Genomic DNA, 14,532 nt, shown 5'->3' with positions numbered 1-14,532 from the left:
TTTGCTATGCTTTGTATTTGCCATACTTGATGAATTTCTTCCACCTCCCAACATACTCATATTTCTTGTCATTGACTGAAGTAATTATGTTTCCTCAGTGCTCTTTTACAATTGCATTGGGAAGTCCTGTTTGGATGTTTCACATCTAATTTCCACTGTTTTTCAAAGTGGATTCAAGGTCAATTGTATCAAAATCACCTTGGGTCATTTGTTTTTTTTTAAATTGTGGTAAAATATACATGACACAAGATTCACCATATTAACCATTTTTAAATGGACAGTTTAGTGGCATTAAGAATATTCTCATTGTTTTGCAACCATCACCATCATCTGTATCTACAACTCTGTCATCATCCCAAATTAAAACTTCGTACCCATTATACAATAATTCCCCATTCCCTTCCTTCCCTCAGCCCCTAACCACAACTGTACTTTCTATCTCTATGAATTTGACTATTCTAGATTCCTCATATTTGGACAAAATATTTGTCCTTTTGTATTTGGCTTATTTCAATTAGTATAATGTCTTAAAGGTTCATCCATGTTGTAGCATATATCACAATTTCATTCTTTTATTTATTTTTTATATCTATATGAGATGATGGATGTTAACTTACTGCAGTAATCATTTCACAATATATGTAAGTTAAGTCATTATGCTGTACACCTTAAACACGTACAGTGCTGTATGTCAATTATATCTCAAACTGAAAGAAAAAAAGAATTTCATTCCTTTTTAAGGCTGACGGTGGAAACAACCCAAATGTCCATTGATGGATGAATGGATAAACAAAATGTGTTTTGTAATACAATAGACTATTATTCAGCCTTAAATATTCTATTGTATTACAAAACACATTTTGTTTATCCATTCATCCATCAATGGACATTTGGGTTGTTTCCACCGTTTGGCTATTGTGGATAATGCTGCTATGAACATGAATGTACCAGTATCTGTTTGAGTTGCTGCTTTCAATTTTTGGAGCATATACCCAGAAATGAAATTGCTGGATGATATGGTAACTCTATGTTTAAATTTTTTTTTTAAACCACCAGCTGCTGTTTTCCACAGTAGCTGCACCATTTTACATTGCCATAAGCAATAAGCAAGGATTCCAGTTGCTCCACATCCTCAGAAAATCTTCTTGTTTATTTTTTTGGGGGGGAATATTGGGGAACAGTGTGTTTTTCCAGGACCCATCAGCTCCAAGTCAAGTTGCTGTTTTCAATCTAGTTGCAGAGGGCGCAGCTCAGCTCCAAGTCAAGTCATTGTTTTCAGTCTAGTTGTGGAGGGCACAGCTCGCAGGCCCATGTGGCAATTGAACCCACAACCTTAGTGTCATGAGCACTGCGTTCTAACCAACTAGGCCAACTGGCTGCCCCTTGTTTACTATTTTTTTGATAATAGTCATCCTAATGGGTATGAAGTGGTATCTCATTGCAATTTTGATTTGCATTTCCCTAATGTTTAGTGATGCTAAACATCTTTGCATGTGCTTCTTGGCCATTTGTACATGTTTTTTGGAGAACTGTCTATTCAAGTCATTTCACCAATTTTGAATTGGATTGTTATTTTGTTGCTGAGTTTTAGTTCTTTATGTATTCTAGATATAAATCCCTTATCACATATGCGATTTGCAAATATTTTATCCTAGTTTGTGGTTGTCTTTTACTATTGTCCTTTAACACACAACCTGAGGTATTTTTAAAATGTAGTCTGTAGAGCCCCACTCTTAGACCTACAGAATTAGAATGCCTGCAGGGTAGAGCCTGAGCATCTGTGTTTTCAAAAAGTATACCTAGTGATTACTATGTCCTACTCTTCTAATTGCTGCCCTTAATATTTTTTGTTAGCATTTAAAAACAATTTTTGGCATAAATTTTGAAAAGTGACCAAGATATCCTAATTTTCTCCTGATGAAAGAAAAATTCTAATAAAATTTTACAACACCTCCTCCCTGCTGTTATATTAAAATTATATGGAGTTTTAGTTCTTGATATTAATTTTCTTATACCATCTCTTCATATTTTTGAGAATTCTTTCTTTACAACTGCAGTAAACCTCTCAGCCAATTATTTAGACTTAACTATAAATAGAGCTTTTTGTTCACTGTCATTGCTTTTGTATGTCTTTTTTGTGCATAGATTAATACTTCATTTGTTGGAATATATCTTTAAATAATGCTTTCATACCATGAGTAATACATTTCTCAGTTCCTAGACATCAAAAAGTTGCTTTATTTTGCTCTTACATATTGATATTTTAGCCACTGACCATAACTACAGGTCACCATATTCTTTTGGATACAGTCATATGAATATTGTCACTGTGACAACTCTTGTCTTCTAGAATCCTATAATACGATAAACATTTTGTTCTTCAAAATCTGTTCTGCAGAAATGAGTGTGAATCTCACTTCTTTGTTGATAAACTGTTTTATTCTTTTGTCTTTGTTTTCATAAATAATTTTCTCTCCCTCTTTCTCACTCTGGCACCTTTTAGCCCTTCTCTTTACCTACCTTCTCTTTACCACATCACTAGATGTGTCTATGTATGTTTTCTCTCCTTATCATCATTGTTTATGTTCTAAAATATTCACTTCTTTTGTTTTCCATAACAATTTCCACTTTTAATTCTCTCCATTTGATTATGCAGAATATCTACTGTGTTATTTTATTTTGGCAATAGTTTTCATTTCTAAGAATTTCTATTTTTGTTTTTCATGGTGTCTATTTTATTTTCTTCAGGATCTGTTTTTCAGCTTGGCCCCTTTCTTTCATACTGCTGGTTTTATTAAAATGTCCCATAATTCTTAATTTTCCATTCATAATTACAAATGAGGAGCTGGATGGATTGTATAGGAAAGCTGGTCAGGGATTCCATGAAGGTAGAGGTCTATTTGATCATTTCTCTCTTTTTGTGCCCTGTGTATATCTAGGATTAATTCAGGTTCAGCTCTGCTTTACGATTTGGTTCCAATGGCCACTTTAAGAATCTTTTGTCAGTCAGATTCCCCAGTTATTTATAATATTTATGAAATGATTCTTTCAGCTTAAATCAAAGGAGCACCTGTTATAGGCCAATCCCTCTGTATTATGAGGTATGGAAGAGGAATTTATTTTAGAGTCAGCACATTAATTAATTTCCCAGAAGTATGCACTCTGGACTACTCCCACATCCTACAGTTGCTGACCGCATGCATGAAATTCCTCTGTGCTCTCCTGTCGACTCTGGATTGTGGTTTTTCTCTGTTGGTTTCTTGATCATACAGATTCTGTTTGCTTTCCATCTTCCAGGACTTTCTCAAAACTCTGATCTACTAGTAGTGACCTGTCCTATTTTGGATCTATTCTTTCTTTTTAAATCAATTCTGTCATAATAATGGGATTTTTGAGATGAATGGAAAATAAATGGCTGTTATCAGCCTGCCAGTTGGATTCAGAAGTTCATGGTTACCTTAAATAAAAGTTTTTCTTTTTTTTTTTTTTTTACAAGGTTTTCCCTATCTTCTAATCACAGTCACATGATAAATAACCTAAACAATTCAGGAGAATATTTAGACTAAAAGTATTTGCAGGTCACTTTAAATTTTGTCAGTATTATACCTGTCAATGGCTTGAAGGTCATTGGCTGGATTCCAAGTAGGATCAAATAATACAACAACATTGGCACCAACAAAATTGAGGCCTAGTCCACCAGCCCTGGAGAAAACAGAAAGAGCACATTAAAACAGCAAAAAAATAATTGCTGCTCTATAACTCAATTGTGCCAGGTTTCTATAACCAAATCAACACATCATAAAAGTAAGATGATAAAAACACAAATACGCCACAAATGAAATAGTTATGAAATTTTCTTTTTCTACCACTCTAGAACATCCCTAAAAAATTTGAACATTAGAGTCCACGTAAGTAGACTGCGCTGGTTATACTCAAATACTATTTCTGTAAGATTTTCCTAACAATTTTTAAAAGCTGTTAGTACATTCCAGCTAAATAAAGTAATATGCACATTAAAAAAAAAAATCAAGCCAGAAGTAGATATACTTCTTATTCCTCCCACTAAGTGCAGCTAAATGAAAACCCTGGACATTATAAAATAAACATGACTCTGAAAGGTAGAGCGAACACAGTATGGCTAGGAACTGTAAGGCATAAAGAATAAGATGCAGTGAGTTTCCTGGCTTTGTTTTTGCCTAATATATCCTCTACTGGGATCTGGAGAAGCCAGTGAACTGGAAATGCCAACAATCATAGACAAAAACAAACAAACAAACAAAAAACAACAAAAAAGAAAACCCTTCTTCTTTTAACAAAAGAACCAGAAAAGGTGAAGCCTTCTAAGACAGAAATACATTAGACAATAACCAGCCTATTCCTGAAAACATCACAGAAAAAAATCTGGCCTCATTCAACCTGGTCAATAAAGGCTGAGTAAAGAGACTAAACTTCCACCCTTGCTTGAATGTAATGAGATACCTTTCACCCCTTCTTTGACACCTGGTGTCAGAGAAGACTGATCGAGGAGCTGGGACTTTCATGTCTGCCAGTCATAACCAGGTCCCCTTCTATGTTTCAATGGAGGCCATACAGAACAGTAATAAAGCACCCCAATCTTAGGACGTCAACAGAAGCCAAGCAAAAAAACATGGATTTTCATCCCTATGTGGCTGACATAGTATCAGGCTAAAACATTTAAATAAGATATAAATTCTTATAATACTAAAAATCTCCAGCATGTGAGAAAACATTATTAGTCATACCAAGACCCAGGAAAATCTCAACTTGAAAGAGAAAAGACAATCAACAGATGACAATAATGAATCAGATGTTGGAACTATCTGACAAGGATTTTAATGTAGTCATAACAAAAATGCTTTGATAAGAAATTACAAATATGCTTGAAACAAACTAAAAGTAGAAAGTTTCTGGGAAGCAAGAGAGGATATAAAGAAAAACCAAATGAAAATTTCAGAACTGAAAAATAACTGAATTACAAAACTTGCTGGTATGGACTAGACACTACAGTGGAGATGACAGAGAATAGAATCAGTAAACATGAAAACAGGTCAATATTATTTACCCAATTTGAACAACAGAAAGAAAATATATTGAAAGAAACTGAATAGAGTCTTAGAGACCTGAGGGACAATAACAGAAGAGCTACTGGAAACATATTACTATAGTCTCAGAAGGAAAAAAAGGACTGAAATAGTATTCTAAGACATGTGGCTGAAAATTCTCTAAATTTGGGAAAAGACATAGCCTACAGATTCAAGAAGTTGTATGAACTCCAAAAAAAGATAAACCCAAAGAAATCCATGCCAAGATACATCATAATTAAACTTCTGAAGACATAAGACAAACTCTTGAAAGCAATAAGAGAGAAATAACACACTACTTTTAGGGAACACCAATCCAAACGACTGGATTTCTCATCAGAAACCATGGAGGTCAGGAGGAAGCAGTACTACGTTCTTCAAGTGCTGAAAGAACTATCAACCCAGAATTCTATATCCAGCAAAAATATCCTTCAGGAATGAAAGGGAAATCATGACATTCTTAAATTAAGAAAAACTAAGAGAATTTGTTACTGACAGACTTACAGAAAAAAATAAAAACTAAAAAGCCATCCAATGTTAAATCCTAGTAAATTTACCTCAAAAATGTTTTTCTCAAGTCTTCTCCATTCCTATTTCCCCTGCCCTATTTCAAGCCCTTATGATATAGCACCTATGTATATCACTTCACTGGATTCTTAACCGCCTTCCCTTACCTCAGACCTTAAATCCATTCTCATATTACACAAAATTTTAAGCACAGAATATAAAAAAATGAAGCATGCCACTCCTCTCTTTTAACCCTTCAGTTCTTATACTTCAGAGACAAACTTTTCAGGCCTCAATGACTACACCCACCACCTCAGCTGTATTCTTGGACTTTATCTCACAGAACTACCAATATACTTAAAGTTGCCTTCATACACTACTTGCCGTTTTCTTTGCTCTCTTCTTTGCCTGGCTAACTTCTACTTGTTCTTCAGCATGGCTAATGAAGGATGAACTAAATGCTTCTCCTTTGTGCCTCCTTCTATTGGCATTTACAAACTATATGGAAACAAACCTTTTACATATTTCTGAACAACTATTCCCTCGATCTTCATATTTTTTTAGTTATAAGCTTTAAAAGAGCTGGGGCTGAACCTTTACGTCTTTTCTTCTCCAGGACCTGTCACAGAACACTCAATATGTCTTTGTTACATTAACTAATGATTCCTCCTATTTAGTCATATACCCAGCTCTTCCCTCCATGTATCCTAAGATCTAACCACTTAAATTCTCTGGTCATTTCTGTACCGATGCCTAAAATGCCCTTTATGTAAACCTGCTTGTCCTTCTAATGAAATCTTATCTATAAAGGGCCAATTTAAACATTACCATTCTTCCATGGTCTTTCTTGATAGGCCTATTCTTTAAATGTTCATGGAACTTTAAACATAACTCCAGTAAAGCATGTATTACTTATAGTGCTCCTCAAAGGTAAAAAACAAACAAATAAACAAACAAACCCAAAACTTATTTTTGTTATCCCACATTAAGGGGAAATGAAGACAACTGAATTGAACAATGGGGTGTTAGATTGGTTAGACAACATAACAAAATAATGGATTACAGGCAGACTTTATCTTTTTGCTCTATATTCTGAGAAATGTCATTTTCCAGTCGTATTATTTTATTTGAAATGATTTTTAATCTAAAATTTTTCTTGCTGTCCAAGCTCTTTTGTTTTCTGAATTAACTTTATTTTGGAACAGCAATATCGTAAAGCCTAGCTTTCCATAATCATCTCCTTCAGTTAAATAAAAAGGGTCATCTGACATTTTCTCTTGGGTTGGGATTTTTATTGGAATCATTGATTTTATAAATGATTTTGAGGAAAATTGGCATTTTTATGCTATTGAGCTTTCCTATCCATAGTATCTCTACATTTATTTAGGTCTTCTTAGGAGCAGTCTTTAAATGAGTATTTCATTTGACCTTTTATAATAGTTAACACATAACAATAAAACTTAATTCACTGAAATCATTTTTGTGGACTATGAAGATATGGTTAAAGTATATTTTTTAAATATTTATTTGATATAAGAATTGAATGTGGAGGACTAAAAAGTTAAGGATACATATGTGTGTTTTATAAAACTTAACTGAAGATAGTATTTTATGTCATTTAATGTTCTGTATGTAAGGACTCGTGAGGAATTACAACTTGAATTCATTCACAAGAAATTGGGAATCCAGAGCTTCTCTCTTTTTGCCTTAGTTGCAAGAATTCAAGAATAATTTCAGTGATCAAAAATTTAATTTTAGTGCTCACTCATTTTTATATATACAATTTTCTTTCTCATTTAAGTAATTTTTATTTTGTCTTAATTTCTATTGTTTGCATTTTCTTATGTTTACTTTTAAAGTCTCTTGAAAGTCTTTTTGAAAGACAGTGAGAGCAAATCTATAAAATACTTATTACATTAGGTGCAAATAGTTATGAATTTGTTACCCCCCAAAAAAGAGATTCATTTTACTTTGGTGTTTATATTGACTTAACTCATTCTCTTAAGTGTGTATATTTTTTAAAAGGTTTGAATTAGAGATTTGTAAATAAGTGTTAGAACTGATTTAACTTTTTAAAACCTATAAATATAGAGCTGCTTTGGTTAAGAAGAGGCAGAGACAAAGGGGAGAAACGCCTGACCCACTAGGCCCTGTGGGCTCTCTCCGGCTCCTTGAGCACAGTTTGGAAACCATTGCTACAAACAATTCTCAGTTATTCGATTGATAACTCAATTACTCAACTTAGTCTCATTGTTCTGAGCACAGATTTGAGTCAGAACAGTACCACAGAAAATTCCTAGAAGAAAACATTCATTTTTTAAACAATTATCATCATCTTTATAAAATGAGACATATAAAGGGGAATTCAGCAGTGATAAGGAAATTGAGAGTAAAGTTTCGGTGAAACTCACGAAATTGTTATTTCAGTCATAATTAATAGCATTTTTGCTGCTTCTCCTTAAAGCCAAATAAAACGAAGCAATATAAGCATAACCATTGAAAATGAATCCAGCAATAGTTTAAAAATTACCCTAAATCTTAAAAGCAATTAGATAAAAATCAAGTTATTGCATTTTATTTTCTTACATTGTGGAAACAAGGCAAATGTTAACATCTTGTGTACTGTTGAACTCTTTCACGATCTTGATTCTTTCCTCTGATTTTGTACTTCCATCAAGTCGTCGGTAATCCAGCCCAGATGCCATACAGTATTGCTGCAGCACATCAAGCAACTAGAGGAAAGGTATGGAGATGCACAAAGACAAATTTATGGTTACATCAACTTCCTTCCACTAGAGATGAAATTTACTAAGTATTAATTATTGCTGTTCACAATTTCTTTCTTATAATTACAAAAGCAGCAAATATTTTTCTGACTTCTGACCCATATATCCCATTATCCTGAAATTGACTAACTTTCAGCAACCGTTCTTTAAAAAAAAAACCAAAAAAACAATCTTTCAGGGAAAAAAAAAATCAATCTTTAATTTTTAAAACTAAAACCAAATGAAAGGAAAAGTATTGGCCAAATCATTTTTCTAAATATATTTCATTTATTTGTGCTATTTCCTATGTTCTAAAGTCTCTTAAATACCTTAAAGAGCATTTTAGTTATCAACAAAAACATCAGAAAATTTTAAAAATCTATCTTTGAGTTTGCTATTTGACAGTAACCCTGATATAACTGAGATTTAAAAGTTGCCTACCTCACTACTATTTCCTATGGTATGCATAAGACAGAAAATGTGGCTGGATGCTGTTATGCCTCTTAGGCTTTATGCTTCAGGAGTTAAGGCTGGGCCAGTCAAGAATACACTTCAGACGAAACTCACCTTGGTGGAAAAGGAGAAGAGAAGAACTTTATCTTTGTTTTTTCTACAATGATTTAAAAGCTGTTGAAGGACCTGGAAGTGAACCACAGAACACCAGTGAACCAGTTCCAACTAAGAGTACACTTTGTACACATAAACATCACTTGAGAATTTCTTAAAAAGTATTTTTATATAACATAACCTCAGTCAGTTTGCCTAATTCCTTTCATTTTTGGCAAGTTATAGAAATAAAGTATTAGATATTACATGTTATTCATCATCATATTGTCAATAATGAGGTAAAGTTCCCAAAGACTTTTATTTCATCTCATCTGGTTTTAATAAAAAGGAAGTATTTTAGATTATGGGATGCATTTAAATGGATTAATTTAATTTCCAAAATACACTTTCTTTATACCTACAATATGTTCAGAAACTAAATTACAGAGCAGCATTCCTTTCAGGAAGTATTTAAATTTTCTCTAGATAGATGTAATGAAATGTGTTTAATTACATCTAGGTTCTAAAAGTCTTGATATTTATTTTCTTAAAATAATCAATCAGATATATACCTCTTCTCATTTTCTCCTCTCTGTTTCTCTATTTACAGTAAGCTCTGACTTCCAGATTTGATTTTGACCTCAAAATGCCAATAATCTGCCCTTATACATGATGCTTCTAGGGAGGAAGCAAATAACTCAAACCCTGTATATAATAGTAATACTGTTATTTTTAAAATAGGCATTTCAACATCTGGCAATGACATCTCCAGAACACTATGGAAAAGCAACCAACGAAGGAAAGAAAAGGAATTTTCTGTCCGAAGTCTAAGGTTTTTCGGAACTATGCAATAAACACTTAAGCAATTTTATTTATTCAATGACAAACATTCAAACATCTAAATAAAACATTTATACTCAATATAACATTCTTTTAATATTTGAGCAAGAGAAGACATTGTACTAACTCTGACCCCTACCCCACCAACTCCTCAAAAAAAGCTATAGAGTTTTATAAATATCTACCCAGATAACCAGTCAAATGGTGAGTAAAAATGTCACAGATCAGGTAAACATTATTTTAATACTTGGGGAACATATAAAGTAGTTTTATTGACATTAGCTATATGTTTTGATAAAATAAATTATTCTATATAAAGTATGTACATTTTAATTCCACATAATACATTAACTTTTTAAAATTAATATTTATTTTTACAGCAATTTTAGATTTACAGGAAAATGAAGCAGAACATACAGAGAACTCCCATGGACTCCCTCTTGCCCCCATTCCCACCCACCCCTTCCTTGTACAGCTTCCCCTATTGTTACCATTTTTGTTTTAGGGTGGTGCATTTTTTTTTCTGTTCAGCCATTTCATATAGGAGGAGGACACAAATAAATCCTCCCTCTTCAGATCATGGCAATTTTAATCTATCCCATAAGCATAGCCACTAAAATCTATCATTAGGAGAAAATGTGGTAGTCAAATGGGAAAAGGGGTGGTGCATTTTTAACAGCCGATGAATGAATACTGATAAGTTATAGTTTACATTAAGGTTCACTCATTGTGTTGTACAGTTCTATGGGTTTTAACAAGTATATAATGACATGTATCCACCACGATACAAAATAGTTTCACTGCCCTAAAATTTCCCTTTGTTCCATCTATTCCTCTCTCCTTGCAAACCCCTGGCAACCACTGATGATTTTACTTTCTCTATAGTTTTGCCTTTTCCAGAGTGTAACACAGTTGGAATCACACAGAATGCAGCCTTCTCAGACTGGCTTTATTCACTTAGCAATATGCATGTAAGGGGCCTCTGTGGCTTTTTGTAGCTTAATTGCTCACTTTTTTCTATTGTTGAATAATATTCCATCATCTAGATGTTTATCCATTCACATATTGAAGGACATCTTGGTTGCTTCCAAGTTGTGGCAATTATGAATAAAGTTACTATAAATATCTGTATGCAGGCTCTAGATGGACATAAGTTTTTAACTCATTTGAGTAAATACCAATGAGCACGATTGCTGGATCTTATGCTAAGAGTATAATAAGCTTTATGAGAAACTGCCAAACTGTCTTCTAAAGTGGTTGTACCATTTTGCATCTCAGCAGCAATGAATGAGACTTCTTATTGCTCCATATCCTTGCCAGCATTTGGTGGTGTTAGTATTTTGGTTTTAGCCATTCAAATAGGTGTATAGTGGTAACTCATTGTTTCAATTTGTAATTCCCTAATGACATATGATGTTGAGCATGTTTTCATCTGCTTATTTGCCATCTGTGTATCTTTTCTGGCGAGGCATATGTTCAGATCTATTGCCCATTTTTAAACTGGATTGTTTTCTTATTGTTGAGACTTAAGAGTTCTTTGTATTTTTTAGATACTAGTCCCTTGTTGTTTTGCAAACATTTTCTCCCCGTCTGGGGCTTGTTTTTTCATTCTCTCAAAGACATTAACATTTTAAGTCAAGGATATATTGCACAGAAATCCACTTTGATGGTTCGAGGTGGTATCATACCTATAGTATTTTCAGGTATGCTTGAGTATCTTACAATAAAAACAAAATAAGAAAAGTGAATGCTTTTGGACTGGAGGTCTTTATTAGGTTAGTTATTTTTTTATTTTTTAAAAGACTCATTAAGTAAATGAATAACTAAGATCCCTCATAGAAATTTCTGAAGTGAGTGTAGTCACTATTTATTGGAGTCTTAACAATACAGACCTGGTGTTTTATTACTCATTTGTCTTTCACAGAACAGGAAATCCACCTGAAAAGGAATCTTAAATTTGGGGATGTTCATAGCTTAGAAATATTGGATCTAACTTTACTCAAATTAGTCAGGCATAGATTAACACAATCTTTGTATGATTCCAGCAGCACTAAACTGTGTTTCCTAGCCCTTTTTCCTACCCCCTATAGTAAGTCGCTTTGTGGCATTTCCCAAGAAAAAAAAAAAAGAGGATTCTCATCAGGGAAATGAGTGCAACTTGTGACCATCCCCTTGAATAGTAGTTGAGGTCAACAAAGACCTTGACACTTAGGAGAAAGACCTGGAGTTCATGAGTGTAGCTTTGAGGCAATGAAGGGTACAGTGAGCATTATGTCCACAAATAAACTGCACATGCAGTCTAACTTATAATAAGAGACACAGAACTAGGGTCTTTTATCACTGGAATTAAAGAAATACATGCAACTTGGAGCTCTTAGCTCCATAGGCAATAATTCCATAATAAGCCTATAGGTCTTAAATCACTAAACTACCACATGATGTTGCTAACCAAATGATGAAACACAGCATTAAAAATATGTCCCTACCTTATTACAAAACAAGTAAATTACATGCTTTCTTCACATATAAAGGCACCCAGCCTCCAGCAACAGTTTATGCTTGCTTTTACCCTTCTAAAAATCGTAATAAAAATAAATCTAATAATTATCTTAATCTGACACTGTTATTCCTAGCTATATAACTCTAATTAACAGTGTTTTAAATCATACATTTAATAAATATACAAGAATATAAAATGCAGAGTTATAAACTTTCATTTAATTTCAAGAGTGGTAACTTTTTAGTGAAGAATCACAATGAATAAAATTTAAATAAACAGCAATGGATAATGCAGATTTTGAAAGAGGCCATGATTTTTGGAAATATTCTATTGGCTTAAATTATGAGATTATAAGTGCTCAGTTCTAAATTAATTGGGTTTATAATATGTTTTAATTTAAAAATAAATAAAACATCAATAAAATGGATGACAAAAATAGATTTACTATTGTCAGGAAATATTATTAGATTTGAAATATTTGTTGTGATAATAAACATAGAATATTCTTACTAGAAAAAACTTATTTATTTTAAAAATACACAACTCTCAACAAAATAGGTATAGAGGGAACATACCTCAACATAATCAAGGTCACAATAATAATCCCACAGCTAACATGCTCAATGGTGAAAAACTGAAAGTTTGTCCTCTAAGATCAAGAAGGAAATAAGGATGCTTACTCTTGCCACTTTTATTCAACATAGTATTGGACATCCTAGCCAGAGCAATTAGGTAAGAAAAAAATAATAAAAGGCATCCAAATCATAAAAAAGAAGTAAAATTGCCTCTATTTGCAGATTACATGATATTATATATAGGAAAACTTTGAAGACTCCACCAAAAAACTGTTAGAACTAATAAACAAATTCAGTAAAGTTACAGGATACAAAATCAATATACAAAAATCAGTTGCATTTCTATACACTAATAAGGAATTATCAGAAAGAGAAATTAAGAAAACAATCCCATTTACATCAAAAGAATAAAATACCTAGGAAAATATTTAACCAAGGAGATGAAAGACTGGCACACTGAAAACTTTAAGACATTGGATACAAGAAACTGAAGAAGACATAAATAATTGCAAAGATGGTCTGTGCTCATGGATTAAAATAATATTTCTAAATATTATGAGATCAATATTGTTCTCACTTATATGTGGAATCTAAAAAAAACAAAACAAAACAAAACACCCCAATTCATAGGTACAGAAAACAGGTCAGTGGTTACCAGACGCAAGGGGTGAGGGATAAATGGGTAAAGGTAGTCAAAATGTACAAACTTCCAGTTATAAGATAAATAAGTTCTGGGGATGTATTGTACAGCATACTGACTGTATTTAATAATATGATACTGTATATTTGAAAGTTGGTAAGAGTAGATCTTAAAAGTTCTCACCATACACAAAAAAATCTTATAACTATATGAGGTGATGGATATTAACTAAACTTACTCTGGTAATCATTTCATAATATATGAGGTATGATCAAAATATACAGTGAATGTTTAAATTTAAAAAACGTATTACAGTAAAAGACACATTGCCATTAATCCCCTTCAAAATACACCCCCTTTCTTCAAACACACTTATCCCATTGTTCTTGTCACTTTCTTTTTTTTTTCTTGTCACTTTCTGAAGCAGTTCTGGAAGTCCTCTTTAGTGAGTGTCTTTAGTTGTGCTGTCGTGGTTGCCTCAATGGCCTAAATTGATTAAAAACGTTTACCTTTCATGGTCTTTTTCACTTTGGGGAAGAGCCAGAAGTCACATGGTACCAGATCTGGTGAATAAGGTGGATGAGGATACACCGTAATGTTTTTATTTGACAGAAATTGACATATACCGGAAGCAATGTGTGACATGGAGCCTTTCCATTGTGATCACAAAATATGGTGAATGTTGCTGCCGAGTGCCATCCAACGGAAAGCAGGGATCTTCAATACGGGAAGCACCCTATGAACCTTAGTAACAGTGTGTGACAAGTTTCAACTTGTTCGGTGCAGTCGGCTGGGTGTGAGCTACAGTTGAGAGAAGTGTGTTTTAAAGCATGCTGTAAGTCATCCTCTATCATGACAACACTCCCTGTCACACATCGCTTCTGGTACGGCAATTTCTGTCTAGTAAAAACATTACGGTGTGCCCTCAACCACCTTATTCACCGGATCTGGCACTGTGTGACTTCTGGCTCTTTCACAAAGTAAAAATGATTCAGGACATTGAGGCAGCCATGACAGTGCAACTAAAGACACTCATGAAAGAGGACTTCTAGAACTG

General features: G+C 33.3%; 1 protein-coding gene and 1 non-coding gene across 6 annotated transcripts in view; both read right to left on the bottom strand.

Moving 5' to 3' along the window:
* The window catches only part of ERCC6L2 (ERCC excision repair 6 like 2), a 141,306-nt gene that overhangs the window by 55,107 nt on the left and 71,667 nt on the right, over window positions 1–14,532 (bottom strand). For 4 of the 5 annotated variants that reach the window (XM_074330256.1, XM_074330259.1, XM_019711982.2 and 1 more), the window contains 3 exons: window positions 8,942–9,013; window positions 8,196–8,341; window positions 3,607–3,702 (listed from right to left, as the gene is read on the bottom strand). In XM_074330256.1, the coding sequence (XP_074186357.1) occupies window positions 3,607–3,702; window positions 8,196–8,341; window positions 8,942–9,013 (314 nt within the window). The remainder of the gene's footprint in view (window positions 1–3,606; window positions 3,703–8,195; window positions 8,342–8,941; window positions 9,014–14,532) is intronic. The other variant, XM_074330257.1, reaches the window with a different exon arrangement.
* On the bottom strand, window positions 10,278–10,417 carry LOC141571423 (small nucleolar RNA SNORA29). Its single transcript, XR_012496166.1, has one exon. It is a non-coding gene; the product is annotated as a small nucleolar RNA SNORA29 (small nucleolar RNA).

Source organism: Rhinolophus sinicus, linkage group LG04 (genome assembly GCF_036562045.2).
Source record: "Rhinolophus sinicus isolate RSC01 linkage group LG04, ASM3656204v1, whole genome shotgun sequence".
NCBI classification, from domain to species: domain Eukaryota; kingdom Metazoa; phylum Chordata; class Mammalia; order Chiroptera; family Rhinolophidae; genus Rhinolophus; species Rhinolophus sinicus.
Note: the sequence above shows the minus strand (reverse complement) of the source record. Positions and strands in the feature narration are given on the sequence as shown.